General features: G+C 38.8%; 1 protein-coding gene across 1 annotated transcript in view; it reads left to right on the top strand.

Annotated features, from left to right (window-relative positions):
* The window catches only part of LOC138040737 (zinc finger protein 709-like), a 79,173-nt gene that overhangs the window by 47,959 nt on the left and 8,714 nt on the right, over nucleotides 1–22,500 (top strand). Inside the window, exons 3-5 of the mRNA XM_068886415.1 lie at nucleotides 5,920–6,887; nucleotides 16,339–16,356; nucleotides 18,136–18,201. Coding sequence (XP_068742516.1) covers nucleotides 5,920–6,887; nucleotides 16,339–16,356; nucleotides 18,136–18,201 — 1,052 coding nt within the window. The remainder of the gene's footprint in view (nucleotides 1–5,919; nucleotides 6,888–16,338; nucleotides 16,357–18,135; nucleotides 18,202–22,500) is intronic.

The following is a 22,500-nucleotide window of genomic DNA, read 5'->3' as shown; positions in this document are numbered from 1 at the left end:
ATTGCAACATCATTCAAGAGTCACGATCCACCGGTAGCTCACGACCGGTATTCCGGAAATTTATAATAAAATCAAGTTATATCCGGTCGATCTCAAACTTAGCAGAACGAAAGTATCTATAGCTAGCCAATCACTGGCCAGTTTTTTGAAAATGAAATCATTTGAAAATGATTTTTGTGAAAATGACATCATTCTCTGGTGTGCAGAAGATTGGCATCGAGAGCGACCTAAATTTATGGCATTCACCGAGGAGGATGAAAAACAAGGAATTTTAAAAGGAGAAATCGTTGAAAAGGTCACAGAGAGAGCTTCTTCAGAGCCAAGCGAAGACATCCGGATGGCTTTTATGTCAAAATATGGCAATTTTAAAGGATATTCATGTCAAGTAAAGTTTGGTGTCTCACTTTGTTGTGAGTCAGTTCCATGTGGTGTTATCAAACCTTCGGTCCAAAACGTATTTTCCACTCTCAAAATTACCTCGTGAACCTACTTTTTGTTGAATAAGCTTTTGGAATGATGTTCTTCTCTTCTGATGTGATACTTTTTGATTCAATGGCATTTTGTGAAAAAATATTTATCAGATGTGGCGTCGCGTCAAGTTGCCCAATTCTGGCCTTAATGAGATTAATGCACTAGTCAATTGAAACCTCCATCCTCTCAGACCCGGGACAGATAGGGGGATTTGACAAAGGCCCTGATCAAATCATACCAAAACCTCCAGCCCCTGGGGAAAATCTTGATATCAAATTCCCCTCCCCCTGGGAACAAATTGGCAAGGGATTAGAAAAAAAAACAAATAAACAATAAACAAACAAACAAAACAAAACAAAAAGAAACCGTTCACACTGAATTGATCAGGAACAAAATATACTTTAATAAGGCAATAGTTTTCTTTTAATACATATGAACAAAACTTGCGGCAGATTATTAAATTTTGCAAGAATATGAATTTTACATTGTAACAGAGCATTTCCGAGCAGTGATAGCTTTGAAAATGTTAAACAGCACATACAGTGCAAAGCCACTTTCCACTTGGTGCATCCACAAGTCCCACGCACTCGAAATGGAACCACTCTATAGGGCAGCCAGGATTATCACAAGCAATCATATTACCAGACTCTGGACCACAAAGACACCAGAACTCATTCCCAGCAGTGGCTATCTTATCACTGGACGTCTGTCTGGCTGACTTCTGTTTTCTTGTAGCAGCAGCTTTACGAGCTCCAGCTTGTCGTCGCTTCTTTACAGAATCAGGATGTGTTACCCACATTTCAACGTCTTCAGTACTCAGAAGGGTTTGCTTTGCAAGTTCTTCTACATCTTCTGAGTTCAAATCTCGGCTCTCCTTTTGAGCTTTCTCAAAGCTTTTCTTGATAACAGTACTAGGAGAGTAAGTATGAGCGGCGGATAAATCGCTGCTGTCTGTGGCTAAAACCTTTTCCAGACACATAAAGTGCCCCGTGCAAAACCCATTGCAATTCTTACATTCCTTAGATCCCCAAGGTCGCTTTAGATCTGGCACTGGTAAAGGCAGGAACTGAACTTCGGTACCAGTCTTTTTCAACCGCAGTCAAATCTCCCTGATTCTCCGAGTTGGGGACATATAAAGAAGCAAAACACATCTTACCTACCACCCCCGGGGGACAGATCTCTGATCAAAAGTGCTTATATGCCCCTATTATCCCCCTATCTGTCCCTAGTCCGCGGGGTGGGGGTTTCAATTGGCTAGTGCATAAACAATTTGTCACCGCGTCCATAAAAATTCGTAAAATATTTGCGGATTGGTCGATCTCTCTGAAATTAGAAAGGGTGATTGCTAAACAAATGAAAAATTGATCTCTTATGTTAATAAAAATTCCTGTGTTTTGCACGAGAATGCAACGAAGAGGTAAATGCGCCTTTCGTTTGGTGCGTGAGTGATGTCAATCTTTGCGCTTGTTATATGCAATTTTTTACAGAAAATATTAAATTGCAAAAACATTTCTACTGAAAGATCGTTAAATGAGCTTTAATTTAAGCATTTATTTGAACATAAAAGATGCAACACTAAGCGAGAAATAATATTTTAAGTGAATAGTTTGGAAAAAATATTTCGCGGGAAATTTTCTCAGTCAACAAAGCATTAAGTTTCAAGTACACGTAACCCAGATTTCCCTGTGAACCATATTTGCGCAATTTTCAACCCATTTATAACACATTTCAGCACATATTCAGTGGTACAAGCTATATTTTGTTATTGAACTTTGTTACTGTTGTTCCCATGCAAACGAAACATCAAGAAGGTAGTTGACTTATCGGATTCCGACAAGGTAGTCTTTTAAATCGTTTTGCAAACAATTTTTAAACCTTTTTAGCATCTATAAAGATTCGCAGAGTTTTCAAACAAATAAATGATGATGATTTTTTTTTGTCCGCAGACAAAGTTTCGTCCAAAGCGGATATCTAAGAGTAGCGTTCTGTATCCTGCCTAGATGGCGGTATCGTAAGCACAGGGAATAGAGTTTTGTAGCGGTATCGTGAGCGCGCGGAATAAAGTTTTGTCGGAATAAAGTTTTAGCCGCTAAAAGCGGCGAAGCCGCGAGCAGAATGCGCACCTACTATGTCTCCAGCTATCAAGCTAAGCGTTCTGTTACATGTTAACGATTCTTATATACTGGTAGACTCGATACAAATCAATCCTAAAAACTCGATTTATTTTACTTCCTACAAAGTGTTCATTAGCCATCTACTTGTTTATTCCTTGCTTAATTGATTTGTGGAGGCATTTCCTTCTTTGCCGTAAAAAAATGGCGGGACTGCGTGCCTCACAGGCCTCAGGTCTAGTCCACTGCTCTTATGGGTACAATATATGTCAATTACATCAGCTACTTAGCCATTCCATCACAGCCGCTGGTCGATGATGCCAAACTTGTTGGTCTGTTGCTGGATTGTTGCTGGTCTGTTGGTCTGACGTCGCTCGACAATCTTAAACATACACACGGTGACAGACGGTAAGAATAGTTGTTTACTGCCTCTTCAATGATATATTAGTTTCTGGTCAAACTACAGAATCCAGGGCTCAAAGTGTTGGTAATAGTGATGTAACTTGGTGCACGTTCTTGCTTTTCTTTTTTTAAGTGCGACAATCCTTATAAATTGAGGGTGACAAAAGAAGTCAGTGGGGGAGTGTCTTGAATACAATCTTCGAAAAATAAGTGACCTTTTCACATTTCTCGGACAATTAAGGTTAGTATTTCATGTTTTCCTGCTAGCGACATAAAACAGGCCCCAAATTGTTGCTTCTTCCATTTTTCTTACTCATCGGTCTCCACTGAGGGAAAATATTGTGCATGTGCATTGAAGGTTTTCAGTCTCGTCCTGGGAAGTCGAGCAAATGTTTACTGGAAAAAAGTTGTCTCATCTTCCAGGGTTACTCTACCTGCCGAGGCGAAACAACTCATCTCCCCGTTCTATCTCACCCACCTTATGTAAGTGGCTGATAGAACTTTTGAAATAATCAAGTGGAAATTCTCGGGGAGGGGTGTCTCAGGTCACTTAGACCATATAAACGGCATGGAGGAGTCTACATGTAGGTCATGTAAAATAAAAATATGTTACGTACTCTGTCATTCAAGTTACATTCCATGGTGAATTAGAAAAACGAAAATAATTTATTTCACTCAACTCATAGATGTAAATACAGTACATGTACAGGTACATTCTGAAGTTTACGTTAATCATTTACTGATAGCCTAAAACTTCAGACAAACTGGCAAGATCATATTTATAGGAAACAGTTCATGTTACAGGTGTTTTATTAATTTTGTCCACTGGCTAATCTAGAGGATGATCCCAACAAAGTGTAACAGAGCTGGGCAAAGAATTCCAAACACATGAGCCAATAAATGTCAAACAGCATAGACCATATTGGATAGTATTGACCAAAGTTATATAAAGATTGACATTTAAGATGACTGCCCTGTGAAATAAGAATGAACTGAAGAGGTGAAATTAAAATATTCATTAAAACAGTCTGTGTGACCACTGATAAACGAAGGAGACTACCTGTAATTTTATCATATTGTCAAGATTATAAGTATCGGTAGATTGAGAGACTTGAAGAAAGGTGCAGAATGTGATTTAGGATCGGTGAAGGGTAATAATAGCTCCTAACATGGACACCATAAATTACCGATACAAAAAGATATATAAGCAAGCGATAAAGCATACAAGAATATAAAAGTGTCTCACTTTTGATAAGATACCCACAGTCTATCTTAATTTGGCATCAAATGTTACACCAGGTACATTGTATATAGCAGAATCAACTTGTTCAATGTATTCATAATGAACTTTAACAGTGATTGGTTTTCTGAGTGAAAGAGAGTAAAAGTGCTAAGTCCAAAACTGGTACACACTTCATACATTTGGCGACAGATTTAAGGTTGCCTTAAGGTGATTTAAGTTTGTGCTGGAAAGGTGCAGTATCTAGCTGTTAAGGTTAGTATCATCATCAATTAAATGAAGCATTAGTACACTGACCTAATTTTTTAAGACTGAAAGGGGTCCTAAAGAGAGCCTTGTGGAACACCACAAGTTGAATTCTGACCAGTTGAACATACAAATTCAGTTCTCTTTAGGGTAAACAAGAATTACCATTGATGCACAATACCTCTTACATGTATGCATTGATTATTGAGCTTAGTTAATAGAATTCTCAGTGAGAGAGATAAGGGTACGCATAGTGCAAAGAAGTGGGTAGGGAATCTTGGACTCTTCCAAATATCTGCATAGGCATTGTGATGCGAAAGGTTCTGATAAATAATCCCTAGATTATATTGGCAGATAGACCGTATAGGCCAGGAGATTTATTGGCATTTGTACTGCTAATAAAACTCCAGATTTCATTTGAGGTGACCGGTGATAGAGAAATTACCCCTGAAGTAGAAAGAGGGGGTGCGGTTCTTTTGAGGAATTTCCTTTCTAATAGCCTTTCCAAAATTACCAAAAGACTTAAAAATGTTAGCAATGCCTTTGAGGTGTTATGAAAAGATTTATTCTTTTTGCAAAATATAGGTTATGTAACTATTTTTGCAGTTACTAGTATTTAAAATCGCAGACCAAGCATTTGCAGCATGTTGATCTCTTTGACAGTACAGACTGCAGACACTGCAGCTTCTCATCGATCGACACTCCCATACGAGTCACAATTTGAGGTCAGCTGGCCTGGCTGTCATTACCTGATAAGGGTTCCTTCTCCAAAGTATGAGATCTTTTTTTTTTAATAGTTGGAACTCATTTGCTTTGGCGCTGGTGCCATGATTGAAAGCATTAAAATATATAATTTCACCTTGTAAAGATCAATGTACTTGTTATTTAATATGTAAATAGTATTTTAATGTACAGTATATAATATATGATTTTTTTTTTGTCGATGAAATTAGCTATACAGCTACTCTTGTAAATCCGAGGTGAAATAAAGGTGATGTTATGATGTTATCACCATTATCATTGGTGTTTTTTCAGTTACGAAAATGAAGTTTTGGGAGAAGTGCATGTAAATCCACTTCAGTCTTGTTCAGAGTGTCGAAAATAAGTTTTAACTTTCGAAAAATAGTATTGATATTTTTTCCGCTTTCGTTTTAGTTTAGTGCCTGATGAGATCTCAAGAATGATGTCATTATCAGTTATACACGATGATAGTCGTCAAGCCAACAGGGGTTCGCAGTGCAAGCAAATCAGCTTTCCTGCAAAACGCGGAAAACAAACCAAACTTAAAAATGCGAATATTGGAGAGACGCGTTATCAGTGCAAGCGGTGCTGCAAGTTCTTTGGCCAAGCAGGACTTTTAAGAAGACATTACAGAATCCATACTGGAGAGAAAGCTTACGAATGCAAACAATGTGGCAAGTGTTTTAGCGTAGCAGGAAGTTTAAAAAGACATGAAAGAGTCCATACTGGAGAGAAGCTTTACGAATGCAAACAATGTGGCAAGTGTTTTAGCGTAGCAGGAAATTTAAAGAGACATGAAAGAGTCCATACTGGAGAGAAGCCTTACGAATGCAAACAATGTGGCAAGTGTTTTAGCGCAAAAGGATATTTAAGGGAACATGAAAGAGTCCATACTGGAGAGAAGCCTTATGAATGCAAACAATGTGGCAAGTGTTTTAGGGTAGCGGGAAACTTAAGAAATCATGAAAGAGTCCATACTGGAGAGAAGCCTTACGAATGCAAACAATGTGGCAAGTGTTTTAGCGTAGCAGGAAGTTTAAGAAGACATGAAAGAGTCCATACTGGAGAGAAGCCTTGCGAATGCAAATACTGTGGCAACTGTTTTAGCGACACAGGACGTTTAAGGGAACATGAAAGAATCCATACTGGAGAGAAGCCGTACGAATGCAAACAATGTGGCAAGTGTTTTAGCGTAAAAGGATATTTAAGGGAACATGAAAGAGTTCATACTGGAGAGAAGCCTTATAAATGCACACAATGTGGCAAGTGTTTTAGCGTAGCAGGAAATTTAAGAAAACATGAAAGAGTCCATACTGGAGAGAAGCCTTACGAATGCAAACAATGTGGCAAGTGTTTCAGCGTAAAAGGACATTTAAGGGAACATGGCAGAGTCCATACTGGAGAGAAGCCTTATGCATGCAAACAATGTGGCAAGTGTTTTAGCGTAGCAAGAAGTTTAAGAAGACATGAAAGAGTCCATACTGGGGAGAAGCCTTATGAATGCAAACAATGTGGCAAATGTTTTAGCCGAAAAGGACATTTAAGGGAACATGAAAGAGTCCATACTGGAGAGAAGCCTTGCGAATGCAAACATTGTGACATATGGTTTACCCAAGCAGTAACTTTAACCACACACACTTTAAGGGAACATGAAAGAGTCCATACTGGAGAGCAACGTTACGAACGTAAGGAGTGCAGAGGGCCTTTTCACGGCAGAAAAAGTGTCAGAAAATATGAAAAACCTCAAAAACGTTCTGCAAGTACAAATGAACTAGAAGTAGAAATACATCACCCCTGCATTACCCGAGAACGTCGTTCGAACCAGGGGGAAAAACACAGCTGTTGGATTTGCCAGGAGGAGTTGAGCAGCGAGGAGGTTCTTTTTGCACACTACCAAAATCATATGACATTTGAGGAGCCGTCAACTTAAGTCGCTTTGGTATGTTTTGGTTTCGATAAATTTCATTTTATGCTGGTAATAATTGATTGGAGTTTAGTGAAAATTACCTCGTTTACTAATGATAGACAAAAAGATGCCTTTTTGAGTATAGCATTATATTAGAAGCTTTTGCTGGATTACGCATTCCTGCTATTACTAGCAGTTTTTAGGGGTGAACTGAAACTGTACAATGATTTGTCTTATATTTTACAGGGAAAGCAATTGTTTTCATAGTATTTGGTCTCTTTCTTCGAAAGAGGTAGAAAGGATTGAGAAAGGAGGAACTCGTTTTTGTGCACTATCAAAATCACATGACATTTGAAGAACGGTCAACTTTAAACCACTTTGGCGGGTTTTGGTTTCGAAAGCTATTGGAGGCGTCTTTTTGTTTCAAAAGAAAGTAATGTCTTGCTGTTATTTACGGATAGTAGTTGTTGAAAAGGCTAAGTGACAAATTGTATACCAGGTTCTGCCTTTAGTAGTCCCTAATTAGGATCAGTGCATTATATGAGGGTCTCAATGGGGTAGTGTGGCTTATACGGTTAACGGTTGAAGTTTTGGCTTTTTTTTACAGCAAGCGGTTATTCTTTTCCCGTTACGGCTTACAGAGAAGTTAAATATTAATTTCCTTTGTCTTAAGAGTTAAATATTAATAAACCTTTATTTCATTTTTCAAACCGAAAATTCAAGGGTTGGGACCGTCTTCTAATGAATTAATTGAGCAAAGTAGTAATTAAATATTAGGTAGGGCATACTGTTGAAGCATTCCTCCTATATTGCACCTTATTCTCCAGTAGTTAAATTACAAAATAAGTAACAAGACCCTTTGAATTAATGATGATGTTCCTTTAATGGAACCCATTACTTCTCATGATGCATCCTTACGTTTACTGAAATTCCTTGCCTGCTTTTTAATGATTACTTGTATGGGAATAAGTTTCTTACTTTCACTCTGACTCTGAGCAACATAGATATAGTACTCGTAGTGCTTCTTCTGATCTAGTTGTGATTGAATCATTCAGAACTAATTTAAGGAGATTTTGTTCGTCTGTTATTGGCAGATACTTTTGGAATGACATTTCATTGGAAATTCGCTATAAACCGTCTACAAATTTGTTTAAAAATGCACTCAAACATTACTATGTTGCTCAGTATTAATTAATTACTATTTATAAATATTTGTTCCATGTCTAATTTTCAATAATAATAATAATCATCATCATCATCTATTTCCAGTCATCAACTCCTTTGTTATTTTTCGTTATCCTTTTTCTTTTATATATTGTATTGATCAAAATTAGCTTTTTAGGACTTGCGTAATAATGACTAATTTATTTAGCAATATTTATGAGACGGGGCCAACGGTTTAAAGTCCTTATCTGAGAGGACTTGAAAGGTCTAACCATTTGCAGGTGTAATTATCAAGATGGCAAATTTCTCCTTATCGTTATTTTAGGACCCTGAGTGTTGATCCGGCCGGAGTCGAACTCACGACCTCTAGCATGGCATCCCTGTGCAACCTACTGAGCCACCGGTGTATGAATGCTTGTTAGACCTGGTGCCCGTTTCTCGAAAGTCCATGAACTTTTCGGGCGTGTTTAGGGTGACACAAAACGCCTTGTATTTAAAAAAATGGAAATATTTCAAGTCACGAAACTTTGCAATAGTCTTGTTCTCTCTGACAACGAAAACATGTTAACAGATAAGCTTTTCAAGATAAGTGGATCGTAGTTTTTCAAATTGCTTCAGTTCGGGCCCGGAAAGTTTACGGGACTTTCGAGAAACGTGCCCCTGGTCAGTTGCAAAGAGCACTCGAGCTCTTGCAGCAGCATCAAGCTTTACATACACTGCTCGATATAGACATCGTTTGACTTTCACACACATGCACACTGGTTAAAGAAATTGGAGAAGATCTAAAAATGGCTGAAACAAACTGTTAACTTGATTAGGCTACAAAAACCAGACAGTTGACTCCGGGTTCGCGACCAGCCTGGGTCAACTGTTTATCCGTAACCGCGCCTGATAGGACACCCGGTTGCAACCGGTCTTCGGTCGTCCTGGAGGATGGTGACACTTAAAATCGTAGGTTTTTTTACGGTTAAATCTTCTTTACAATTAACAGTTAATTTTTTTTTCATTTTTATGCTTAACGGGTTTAAATTTTTTGCCCGTTTTACGGCTTTCGGTCAACCCAATTGAGACTCCTATTTTCAAAGCGACTTTTGTTGTTATTATAGCACTAACGTTCTTAATTATAGCTTGCAATTATAGCTAAGAGAGGAGATAGTTTTTCAAATGACTGTCGAAAGTAATTTCACGATTGCGATTGCTACGCTCAGTGACTGGCTTAACTTGAAAGTCTCGCGCCGGTTGATCAACCAATGAGAGGGAAAGCCAAAACCAATCGCTACTTGCACGCGCGAAAAATCGCGCGCTTTGAGCAAGTTACATGGAATTGGTACGAATTTGGATTGGTTCGTTGCGCTGTTTGCACCCGCCGTGATTGGTGGAAGTAATTACTTTGGTATTGGTTTTACGACACTCATTTGAAACTCGCTCTATTCCTCTAACAAATTTGCTCCCAAAGAATATTTACCCCTACCCGTAGCTATCTGGTGTCGGTGAATAGTTGCAAGTCTTGTGGAAATCGTATTGAGTGGCGGATCTAGGGGAGGGGCCCAGAGGGCCTCCCCCACCTTACGTTTTATATTAAAAGTAACGCCCTTTTAAAATGCCTTGCTGTTGTGGGCAGTCGTTAATGAAAGTTTCGTAAGAAGCATTCAGTTTCTTTTTTTTAAACTCGGTTTTACTCAGTCTCACTTTTTCCTTTTTCGTTTTGTTGAACTTTGAACTGAAGACGTTACATAATGTCACAGGAACTACATACGGGAATTAAAGTTGTCGTTAGTCACACAGTATGGCTTCCCAACTCCTTGTGTAGTCCATAACACAACCAAAGGGTAAAAGCACAGCTTTTGGCTTTCCGCGAAGGAATATTTCGCGGACAGTTTTCTCAGACAAGGAAGGGTAACGTATCAAGTACACTTAACCTATATTTTCCTCACTGTGAACCATATTTCCGCAATTTTCAACCCATTTATAACACATTACAGCACATATTTAATGGTACAAGCTATATTTTGTTATTGAAGACTTTATTACTGTTGGTACCAACGAAACATCAAGAAGGTAAATGACTTATCGGATTCCGACAAAGCAATCACTTTTAAAATGTTTTGCAAACAATTTTAGAACTTTTTTAGCATCTAAAGATTCCCAGGGTTTTTAAACAAATAACTGATGATGATTTTTTTTGTCCACGTACAAAGTTCCGTCCAACTTAGATATCTAAGAGAAGCGTTCTGTTTCCTGCCTAGCTGGCGCGTTGAATAGAGTTTTGTAGCGGTATCGAGGGCGCGTTGAATAAAGTTTTGGTCGCTAAAAGCGAGTGGCGAAGCCGCGAGCAGAATGCGCGCCTAGAATACTATCAGTTACGCAGGATAAGAGTTCTGTTACACGTTAACGGTTGTGACATACTGGTAGACTCCAGAGGAGGAATGAATAGTAACCCAGACGTCTTTTCGCCATCTCGTTCCAACGGGAATAGCAAAATGGCGCCCTGGGGTGATGAAATACACGATCTTCTTTCGTGATTATTTTGTAGGTTTTGTCGATTATAATGGTGAGTGATTTGTGCCTGTCAATACTTCATCATTTTGTATTTAATTCCTGATATTTATTCATCAAGACTTACGGAAGACTACTCGGGTTTTGATAATTCAAAATGTGGTTGTTTCACAATGTCATCGCTGACCCGAAGAGAGGTCATGAATAAAGTTATTTATACAGCTGTGGATTAGAGTTTTTTCCAAATATGGACTTCACTCATGCAGATCGATGGTGAAACAATATTTTGGCGGAGAAGTACCCAGAGGTACCCTCATTTTCTCATACTTTCGGAGTTGATAATTTTATAAAAATACACTAATTTATGAGCTCGCAAGTGGCACTTGTGTTTTGATCATTGCATTTGAAAGCGATCGCACAAACGCGGATTTCAGATTCAACTCACTTTTCTTTGATTACCTCCATGTAGCTCACATGAGCTTCGCTACATTTCAATGTAGCACACGTAAAATCATTCAACTTGACACCAAGTGCAGAATGCGCGCCTAGAATACTACCAGTTACGCAGGCTAGGCGTTCTGTTACATGTTAACGATTGTACTCCAGATGAGGAATGAATAGTATCCCATACGTCTTTTCGCCATCTCGTTCCAACGGGAATAGCAAAATGGCGCCCTGGGTTGATGAAATAAACGATCTTATTTCGTGATTATTTCCTAGGTTTTGTCGATTATAATGGTGAGTGATTTGGACGGTGGCCCTCAACTGTCACGGCAAAACCAAAAACCTCACCGCAAAAGCAAATACTTCACGGCAAAACCAAAAACCTCACGGCAAAACCAAAAACCTCACGGTAAAACCAAAAACCTCACGGCAAAAGCAAATACTTCACGGCAAAAGCAAAAACCTCACGGCAAAAACAAAAAGCTTACGGCTAAAACAAAACCTCACGGCAAAACCAAAAACCTCACTAGTCAGGGAACAAATGTCATGAGGTCCTTTGGGAATTTTGTGCTGAAAGCAAGAATGCGTTTTTTGGGAAAATCCGAAAACGGATTCTTGGAATCCAAAACCGGATTTTGCAGTTTTTTTGACGAAATCCAAAAACGGATTATGAATCCAAAGTATCCACACTCGAGGAGGATACTTCGGATCAAATCTAAATCCGGAATTTTGAGATTCACCACTTCAGCATTTTTTGGGGGGAAGGGATGGAAAAAAGTATTCTCGACAAGCGGTTTGACAGTTCATCTGAAATGTTCTTCTCGCGCTATTTTTACAGACGATCGAAGAAACGAATAGGCCGAAAATTGTTAGGTTTCCTTCAAATTTCACACCAGAAATTACACTAAAAGTTTCTTGACAGCTAATGTTAGCACCTTTCCTTCAACTAAAAGCTAAACTTCAAAGATACACTCTATGATCGATTTGTAACTCAGCACGCGTGTTTTTCGTCATTTCTTTTATCGATAGCTAGGGTATTTTTCTTTTCTGGTGGCATTTTCATTGCAAATTTTCTCCTAAAAAAACCAGTTAAAGGCTATTTTTTTATTAGGGACGGGCCATTAGAAAAGTGATGGGGGGGGGGGGGGATGGGGAAAAAACCAAAAAAGAATTCATGCAAGGGAAAATGCCAAGAAAAAAAATTCACGCAAAGAAGAAGGTAAAGAAAAAAAATTCATGCAGAAGGAAGGTCCAATTGTGACTTTTATTTACAGTGCATTTCACCAAACTTTTGACAGGCGATTTGCGAAGTTCGTTGTAAATTTGATAAGTTCGCTTCGAACTTGGGAATTTCAATACGTACCTGTCAATCAAAGGGCAAACTTTGAAAGTGTTAAAAAGGGTTGACAGCCCTACACGACTCCCTTGTACGTGGTCTGGTTTCTGTTGCCTTTGTCATAATTTTGCTCTCTTGATCAGTACATATTTGAATGGAAGCTTCTTTTAGGCGGTTCGTGTAGTATTCATTTAGCAATGGTTTTTGCCCTATGAGGCTTTACATTTGAATCTCTATATTGCTGTGTGATACGTTTTTTTCCAAGAAAATAGTTGGTCTCGAAAGTAATGTTTTTAGTTTCTTGGTGTTTATTTTCTCAGGAGTAATGTGAATGTGGCCTTACGGCGTCTCGCTTTTGCGCCAATTTAATACTAGGCTCGACCGATATATTCATCGGCGGTAGAAACGAGTGATCTTCTGGTTTTGAATGTTTGACCCGGGCCCGGGTTCATCTAATTTTTTTGTTTTTGAACGCCTGTTACATTGTGCCCTGTATCAGTGAGGTAGCTGGCTTCTTATATAGGCTTTGTATGCCTTTTTTTCTGCGTTTCTTAGCAGATCGTTATGCTCTTTGGAGGCGTTGTTTTTTTTTAATTCTTTCACTCGTTCTTCTGACTTCTTCAGCGTGTTTTGCAGTTGTGGCCATGGTCAGTAGCTGTCCTCCTTGAACCTCTGGAGTTAATTCGTTCTCGTCGATGCTCTTTTGATATTTGATGTCGATGTCTTTAGGTCGCTTCTTTGTCGAGGCATTAAGATAACCCGACTCTAGATGAAAGTTCTCTGACCTATTATTTGGTCAGGCAAGACCGCGGTTTCGATCCTATCATGTGGATCTCATCAGTTGCCGATAGCTTGATTCAAGGTGAAAAGCTTTGTCTCTCTTTGTTTCTCATGTGTATATATCATTCTCGCATTCGCTCAAAATAAAATTTGTAATAAATAAATATTAGAATTTGGTATCTTTGTAAATATTCTATAAAATTATTTGTGCCCGCAATAAAAATTAGAGGATGGGTCTTATCGCCTTGAATAATGATTCTATAATTAAAATGAAAAAGAGCATTTACATGTAGTAGTAGTAGTAGTAGTAGTAGTAGTAGTAGTAGTAGTAGTAGTAGTAGTAGTAGTAGTAGTAGTAGTAGTAGTAGTAGTAGTAGTAGTAAATCTTTACAGAGGGGCTGTGTTGGTGAATGGAGTATGGCATCATTATGATGGGCTGTGGGAGAGGAATTCCAGAGGGCAGGGACTGCGAAAATGTACAGGGAAGCCGTCCACTCCAAGTGGCTTCCTCCTCTCTCACTGTGTGAACATTTTCGAAAAGATTTTGCATTAAAAAGTGGCCTGTATCCTTTGATCTGTTGTGAGTGTAGAATAATTTATAAATCACAAAAACATAGATAATGAATCAAGATTTCACTGTTAAAAAAATACAATATTTGTCTAAAAAAAAAAAAAAAAAATTCGTGCAGTGGGTTTCACCTGGAAAAAAAATTCCTGCACAGGCAGTGCGCGAAAGAAAAAATCGTACCAGCTGAAAATCCCCCACACCCCCCATCACTTTTCTAATGGTCCGTCCCTTAGACTCTGGGTTTGTTTGTTTGCGTTGTCATGGAAAATCATCCTTTTTCGGATTTTGCGTTTTTTTGACACCGAAGAATCCAGTGATCCGAGATTGCAAATCCCAAAAATACGCACCCCAAATCACTAGTCTAGAATTGTCCATTGGACATGAAAATTTTTGATGGCAACTTTAGGCTTGCTGAGTGGAGGCCCGCATGGAAACGAGGCTGGAGTAGAAAATCCCTTTTACCTTGCGTAAATACACATCGTTGCTTACCAAACTTTCCCACGATATATAAATCGCTGCTCTTTTGCGATTTCTTGGCAAGTTTTTATTGGATTGGTTGTTACGTGACCTTGTAGCCTGGAAACGAGGCTGAAATATAAAGCTCCTTATCATTTTCATATACATGAACCGTTGATTACCAAAGTATAGACTACATTATAACAATCGATGCACCTGATTGTTTTAAGTGGTGGTTAATCAAAATAATAGGACACTTCGGAAAATACCATAGTACTCTTTGTTTGTCCCTCCAAATTTTGCATAAGCAGTGTTTCCATTTTCTCTTAGGACTTACAATGATCCCAAGAGAAAACAAAAACCATGCTTATGCAAAATTTGGAGTACAAACAGAGAGTATTATGGTATTTTCCGAAGTGGCCTATTGTCACGTGACCCGATGAACATGAAAACAAGGCTGTCAAGATGAGAAATATACATGGGCTGTATTGATGTTGTAAATGAGAAAGAAATGTTACATTATTGCTGTAGGAAGAAAGAGAATGAGTATTATTGCACCTAGAATTTATCTTTCCAATGTGAGAGCTAGGCATGTATTTTTTGCAGTGGAAGAGACGATAATAGGGAGGGAGGGGAGGCAATAAGATTTGTTTTCCTTGTCAAACCCTGTTTTAGAAAAAGTTTTTTTACACAATGAGAGCCGGACTCTATCAGATCATAGCGAAATGAACATTTCCAAGGTTATCTATAAGGGAAATATCAAGACTTTTCACTACATCACATTAAAATTAATAATGGCCTTAGCTTGTTGGGCTGTGACAGGCTTCGAGAAGAAAGGTTTACATCAGCTGATAGCAGCGATTAAGAACTTTACAAATCCTTTCTCAGTTAGATATGGTTCAGCTTCTATTAAAACACTGAACTCTATAATCTGGTCGCCAAGGTGGTCATGTCTGAGAAAATCAAGAATGACTTGTGTCAACAGAGTCAAACAGGCAGAGGACTGTTCTAACCGTTTGTTGATGAACGGATCAAATCAGAGAAGGTGAACCTTTGGTCGACCATGAAGAAGCATAAGCTCCAAGAGGGGGGAGGGGTTCTAACAGAGGGGATACAAGGCTGTTGCCTAACAGGAGCCCGGTAGCCTGGGGCTCCCAAAGAATAGCTCTGGGCTCCTTAATTTTTCACAGCAACACCTTTCACTTCATATGTCGGGCTCCTAAGTTCTCAGCGTTTAGCTCTGAGGGCCCCTTTAAAATTTTCTTAGGCAGCAGCCTTGGGATACATCTGTAACCGGTACCGAGAATGCTGATATGCAAGTCAAGGTCGCCACAGTTGATGTATGGCTGAAGTCCAGTTATTAGACAAGCCAGAGTGGATCAAGACTTGTAAGCACCTGGCAGAACATTTCAGCAATCGTCTCTTCAGCAAGTATGATGACACCAAGGAACTTCGTTTAATTTTTGCCAGATACGATGTATATAAATCATGTCTCAGCAAGTTGCAAAGTTGCAACCAAAACTTTTCATGTCTTAACGAACATTTCTAGACCAGTGGTTTGCTTTCAGCACGAAATTCCCACGGGACCTTATATTATGACATTTGCTCTCTTACTAGTGAGCTTTTTGGTTTTGCCAAAGGAATGGACCAGAGACGAGAAACGTTCTGTATCCTGCGTAGCTGGCGGTATTGTAAGCCCGTTGAATAAAGTTTTGTAGCGGTATCGAGGGCGCGCGGAATAAAGTTTTGGCCGCTAAAAGCAAGCGGCGAAGCTGCGTGCAGAATGCGCGCTTAGAGAACTACCAGTTACGCAGGCTAAGCGTTCTGTTACATGTTAACGATTGTGACATCTGGTAGACTCCAGAGGAGGAATGAATAGATCCCAGAGGTCTCTTCGGCATCTTGTTCCAACGGTAATAGCAAAATGCCGTCCTGGGTTAATGAAATACACGATCTTCTTTTGTGATTATTTCGTAGGTTTTGTCGATTATAATGGTGAGTGATTTGTGCCTGTCAATACTTCATCATTTTGTATTTAATTCCTGATATTTATTCATCGAGACGTACTTAAGACTACTCATATTTTGATAATTCAAAATGTGGTTGTTTCACAATGTGATCACTGACCCGAAGAGAGGTCATGAATAAAGTTATTTATACAGTTGTGGATTAGAGTTTTTTCCAAATATGGACTTCACTCATGCAGAGTTTGGCGGAGAAGTACCCTCATTTTCTCATACTTTCGGGGTCGAAGATTTTATCAAAATACACCAGCTTATGAGCTCGCAAGTGGCACTTGTGATTTGATCATTGCATTTGAAAGCGATCGCCCAAACCCGGATTTCAGATTTACTCAACCTCGTTCCCAGGGTCTCTCTTCTCTGCCTCCCTTGGTCGTTGGAAGAGAGACCCTGGTTGCGGCTGGTCACGTGACCACCCAGAATCTGGGTGGTAAAAAAATCTGCTGGAAGGGTGGGATAACAGGGTTTTTGATTGTCACAGTGACATTTACTAAGGCAGGGAGAGAGCGGTATGTCGTTTGACTCAGTAGTTTTCGCATTAAAGTCATGTTTCAAAACCAAACACCAAAAAAGTTCTTTTACTCTGCTGACTCAAGTTTATGTAGGGTTTACAAGATTAAAAAGCCTCCGGGTGACAAAAAACAATCTCGTATCTGGCCTGGGTGATGCTTTCTCGAGCTCCTTCCCACTGGGAAATAACCGGCGAATCAGCGTCGATTCCTTTCTTTACTCCTAGAAACGCTGCTTCCACATCTCTCGCTCTCAATTTAGAAATCTGATCATACATCAGAGCGTTCAAAGGTGAAACAACTAAAACTACAGACTTTGTTACCGACGTGGTTGCACGTGTTTCCTCTCTTTCCCTGAAAAATCAATGGCAGAACTTGGAAAACTAAGGATTTCCCGTAGCCGGTAGGAAGAACAGCAACTAAATCTTTCTTTAAATATAAACTTTCCAGGCAAATGACTTGTTTCACTTTCAAAATTATATCGTCATAGCCAGCCGAAAGTGGCGTCTTCTGAACACATCTCAGAAACTCGAGCGCCATTTTGAAACCAACAATTGTTCAACTTCACCTTCCCCCGGATGGTATTTTATCGTCCTCTCGACCAAATGTACTTGAGTACCCACCCACCCTACGGTTTTGGATGGACAGATGGTCACGTGACCAGCCGCAACCGGGGTCTCTCTTCCAACGACCAAGGAAGGCGAGGAAGAGAGACCGTGGGAACGAGGTTGGATTTAGTCACTTTTCTTTGATTAGCTCCATGTAGCTCACATGAGCTTCCCTACATTTCAATGTAGCACACGTAAAATCATTCAACTTGACACCAAATTTTTCTTCCGACACGCAGTGAAGGTATAACATATATGATGAAGAGCCAAAGCCTTGACACCAAGGTCTGTTTGTAAACACAATATGGTCGTCTCCAGCACTGCTCACCTCTACATTGATTACGTATCGATTTCAGTTGATAATAGAAAAGGAATCGTTATGCATCATGGGATACTATTCATTCCTCCTCTGGGTAGACTCGACACAAATCAATCCTAAAAACTCGATTTATTTTACTTCCTACAAAGTGTTCATTAGTCATCTACTCGTTTATTCCTTGCTTTATTCCTTCTTTGCCGTAAACATTATGCAACTGCGCGCCTCAAAGGCCTCAGGTCGAGTCCACTGCTCGTGTGGGTACAATACATGTTAATTACATCATGTACTTAGCCATTACATCACCGTCGCTGGTCGATGATGCCAAATTTGTTGCTCTGACGGTCGCTCTGACGATCTTTATAACAGAGAGACGGTGCCAGACGGTAAGAATAGTTCTTTAATGCATTTTCAATGATATATTAGTTTCTGGTTAAACTACATAATCCAGGGCTCAAAGTGTTGGTAATAGTGATGTAACTTGGTGCACGTTCTTGCCTCTGATTAAGTGCGACAACCCTTTTTAATTGAGGGTGACAAAAGCAGTCAGTGGGGGAGTATCTTGATTATACCCTTCGGAAAAAACAATGGCCTTTTCACATTTCTCATGTTTTCCTGTTAGCAACATAAAACAGGCCCAAAATGGTTGCTTCTTCCATTTTGCTTTCTCATCGGTCTCCACTGAGGGAAAATCTTGTGCATGTGCATTGAAGGTTTTCAGTATCGTACTGGGAAGTCGAGCAAATGTTTACTGGAAAAAACCTTTCCAGGGTTTATTCTACCTGCCGAGGCGAAACAACGCATCTCCCCGCGTTGTCTCACCCACCTTATGTAAGTGGCTGATAGAACTTTTGAAATAATCAAGTGGAAACTCTGAGGGAGGGTTTTCTCAGGTCACGTAGACCATATAAACAGAGCCTAAGTGATGAAGGAGTCTACATGTAGGTCATGTAAAATAAAAATATGTTACGTACATATAAGTTACATTTCATGGTGAATTAGAAAAGAGAAAATAATTTATTTCTCTCAAATCATAGATATAAATACAGTACATGTACAGTACTGTACATTCTGAATTTACCTTTATCATTCACTGATAGCCTAAAAATTCAGACAAAAAGGCAAGATCATAATTACAGGAAATAGTTTATATTACAGGTGTATATTAATTTTGTGAATCAGTTAGATCAAGACCATTCAGATAGCATTGTACTGGCTAATCTAGTGGATGATCCCAACAAAGTGTAATTTTCACTTAACATCAGGAGTTCTTCATGCCTAAGCTGGATAATTAAAAAGAATAACAGTAATAAGCAAGTAGAATTCTTGTAATGTATTGCCAGGGTTGTCAATAAGAGCCGGCTTAACCGCCAGAGCTCCGGCAGCTGTGGATCATCAAGTTGCTGGCTACTTTGGCCACAACTTCTCGAAACAAACCTCTTAAAATGTGTACAGCCTAACCACTCCACAGTGCAAAAAGTGCTAAAAATTCTTGAGAATTTGTGTTCAAAGCGCACATGTATGTTCTTCATCTTGCGTGTGTTCGGGATCAAATTGCTTTCTGCCATTTTCAGTGGTATCATAATAAAAGTTAGTCTTGCTTTCATACCGGTTTTTAACAAAGATGGTTCACAATAATAAATTATTGTTTGCAATCACATTCCAGAACAGGTACATTGTATTTTGGTTCAAGTTTTACTTTCTTTATTGTTTTCTCATAAATACTGTGGTATTTTTGCTTTCTGAAGTATAGTAATCGCAGAAGTCAATGCTTGTTCATTCCACTTTATTTTAATAACTCTTTCATTGCCTTTGAATGAAGTGAAAGTCTTGTAAATGTAAAAAATCATGTTCATTTTGCTCATAAATATTTTGTCATTACCTTTGCTAATTTTGATGCCCAGAAAGCTGAAAATTGAATTTCCAAGCTTCTTGATTTCAAAAAATAATTCTCTGGAGGAGCACGGCACCCCCCGCTTATTTCCACAGCTGCCTACTCTCATATGGGTAGACACCTACTCAAATTTTTATTGAAAGCCCTGCTGTATAGTGTTATCACCTATGAAATAGAGAAAGGGATTTTTATTTAGTACATGGTAACAGAACTGGGCAAAGAATTACAAATGCACAAGCTTAACACAATATTGGATATTATTAACCAAAGTTAAATAAAGATTGACATTAGATGACTGCCCTTTGGGATAAGAATGAACAGAAGAGGTGAAATTAAAAGATTCATTAACACAGTCTGTGTGACCACTGGTAAACAAAGGCAACTACCTGTAATTTTGTGATATCATCAAGATTAATTACTGGTAGATTGAAAGACTTGAAGAAAGGTGCAGAATGTGATTTAGGATTCTTCATGACATGCCCTAAGCTGGATAATTAAAAAGAATAACAGTTAAGCAATTAGAGTTCTTAATTGTATAGTGTTATCACCTATGAAATAGAGAAATAGATTCTTACTTAGTAACAGAGCTGGGCAAAGAATTCCAAACCCATGAGCCAATAAACAATAGCATAAACTATATTGGATAGTGTTGACAAAAGTTATATAAAGATTGACATTTAAGATGCTCCTAACATGGACACCATAAATTACCGATAGAAAAGGATAAATAAGCAAGCAATAAAGCATACACATGTAACAAGAATATAAAAGTGTCTCACTTTTGATAAGATACCCACAGTCTTTGATAGCTCTTTAGACAGAGTTCATTAATATGATTCCCTATCTTAATTTGGCATCAAATATTATACCCAGGTATATAGCAGAATCAACTTGTTCATTGTATTCATAATGAACTTTAACACTGAAAGACTGATTAGGCTTTGGTTTTCTGAGTGAAAGAGAATACAATTAGTTTTTGAGGTGCTAAGTCCTAAGCTGGTACACTTCATACATTTGGCGACAGATTTAAGGTTGCCTCAAGGGAAGGTATAGCTGTAAAGGTTAGTATCATCATCACATATGTGAAACGTACACTCACCTAATTTTGTAAGATTGGAAGGGGTCCTAAAGAGAGCCTTGTGGAACACCACAAGTTGAATTCTGACCATTTGCACATACAAATTGTTTTCTGTAGGGTAAACAAGACTTACCATTGATGCACAATACCTCTTACATGTATGCATTGATGATTGAGCTTAGTTAATAGAATTCTCAGTGATAGAGATGAGGGTACACATAGTGCAAAGAAGTGGATAGGTAATCTTGGACCCTTCCAAATATCTGTATTGGCAATGATGCCAAAGGTTCTGATAAATAATTCCTAATTGCTTTTAGAATATTGACAGGTAGACCGTATAGGCCAGGAGATTTATTGGCATTCGTACTGCTAATAAAACTCCAGATTTCATTTGAGGTGACAGGTGATAGAGAAATTACCCCTGAAGTAGAAAGAGGGGGTGGGGTTCCCTTGAGGATTTTTCTTTTTAATAGCCTTTCCAAAATCAGCAAAAGACTTTAAAATGTTAGCAATGCCTTTGAGGTGTTATGAAAAGATTTATTCTTTTTGCAAAATAGAGGTTATGTAACTAGTTTTGCAGTTACTAGTATTTAAAATCGCAGACCAAACATTTGCAGCATGTTGATCTCTTTGACAGTACAGACTGCAGCTTCTCATCGATCCACACTCCCATACGAGTCATAATTTGAGGTCAGCTGGCCTGGCTGTCATTACCTGATAAGGGTTCCTTCTCCAAAGAATTTTTTAATAGTTGGAACTCATTTGCTTTGGCGCTGGTGCCATAATTGAAAGCATTAAAATATATCATGTCACTTTGTGAGGACTTTAAACTGTCTTTTATGTCCAACTGGTCAAGGTATTCTAAAACTTTCACAGAATATTCTCCTCGTTTGCTTCTCCTATGTAACTCTCGTATTTCTTCTATAGTTTTAATGTTCATCTGGGAATTAAGCTTTCATCACCTCCTCCCCTTGCTCTGTGTGATTGGCATGTTCCTACAATCATTTCATTTCTTTTTAAGACACATTTTTACTGTAATTGTCATGAAATAGTATTGAAATTTTTAAAATTTCGCCACTTACTGCAACTTTGTAGCATGTACTTGATCAGAGTGAGAGCCTTTTTATTGGATACTCTCGCGGCTAATAAATCTACTAATAAATCACTGCTATTATCACAAAGATATACTGTCTGACTTCAATTCTGCATATCGCAAGAATTATAGCTGTGAGAGTACACTGCTGCGTCTAACAGAAGATTGGAGGGCTGGCTTAGATAATAATAACCTGCGATCAGGCCCATTTTTAGCTTCGCCCATATGTTCTCTTATGTCGTCGCTCGCTAAAATTGGGCCTGACCAAAAGTCTCTCAAGAATTCCGTTTGGTCGGCCAAATTTTGGCCGACCAAACTCGTGATCTGATTGGCTGTTGAAACGCCGGAAGTGAAAATGCCATCGTGATTGCGCGGAGCTCTCGTGAAGTCCTCGAGACTAATCCGCCATAAGTGTACGAAGAAATTTTCTCCCTTTTGTTCTTTCAATGCCGTGGACGGTGCAACTTGATTTTATTTGTATAAATGGAGATATGCCATCTGAAATATCTCATAACTTGTCCAGAATCGGGTTTGAATCTCTGGAACGAGTGAAATTAGCGATTCCGTTGTCGAGCTCTGTGGCCATGGGGTTGAAAGTACTTTGGCACAAACTTCCCTGA

This window comes from Montipora capricornis, chromosome 3, assembly GCF_036669925.1.
Source record: "Montipora capricornis isolate CH-2021 chromosome 3, ASM3666992v2, whole genome shotgun sequence".
Classification (NCBI taxonomy): domain Eukaryota; kingdom Metazoa; phylum Cnidaria; class Anthozoa; order Scleractinia; family Acroporidae; genus Montipora; species Montipora capricornis.
The sequence above is the reverse complement of the archived record's forward strand: the minus strand, read 5'-3'. Positions and strand labels throughout refer to the sequence as shown.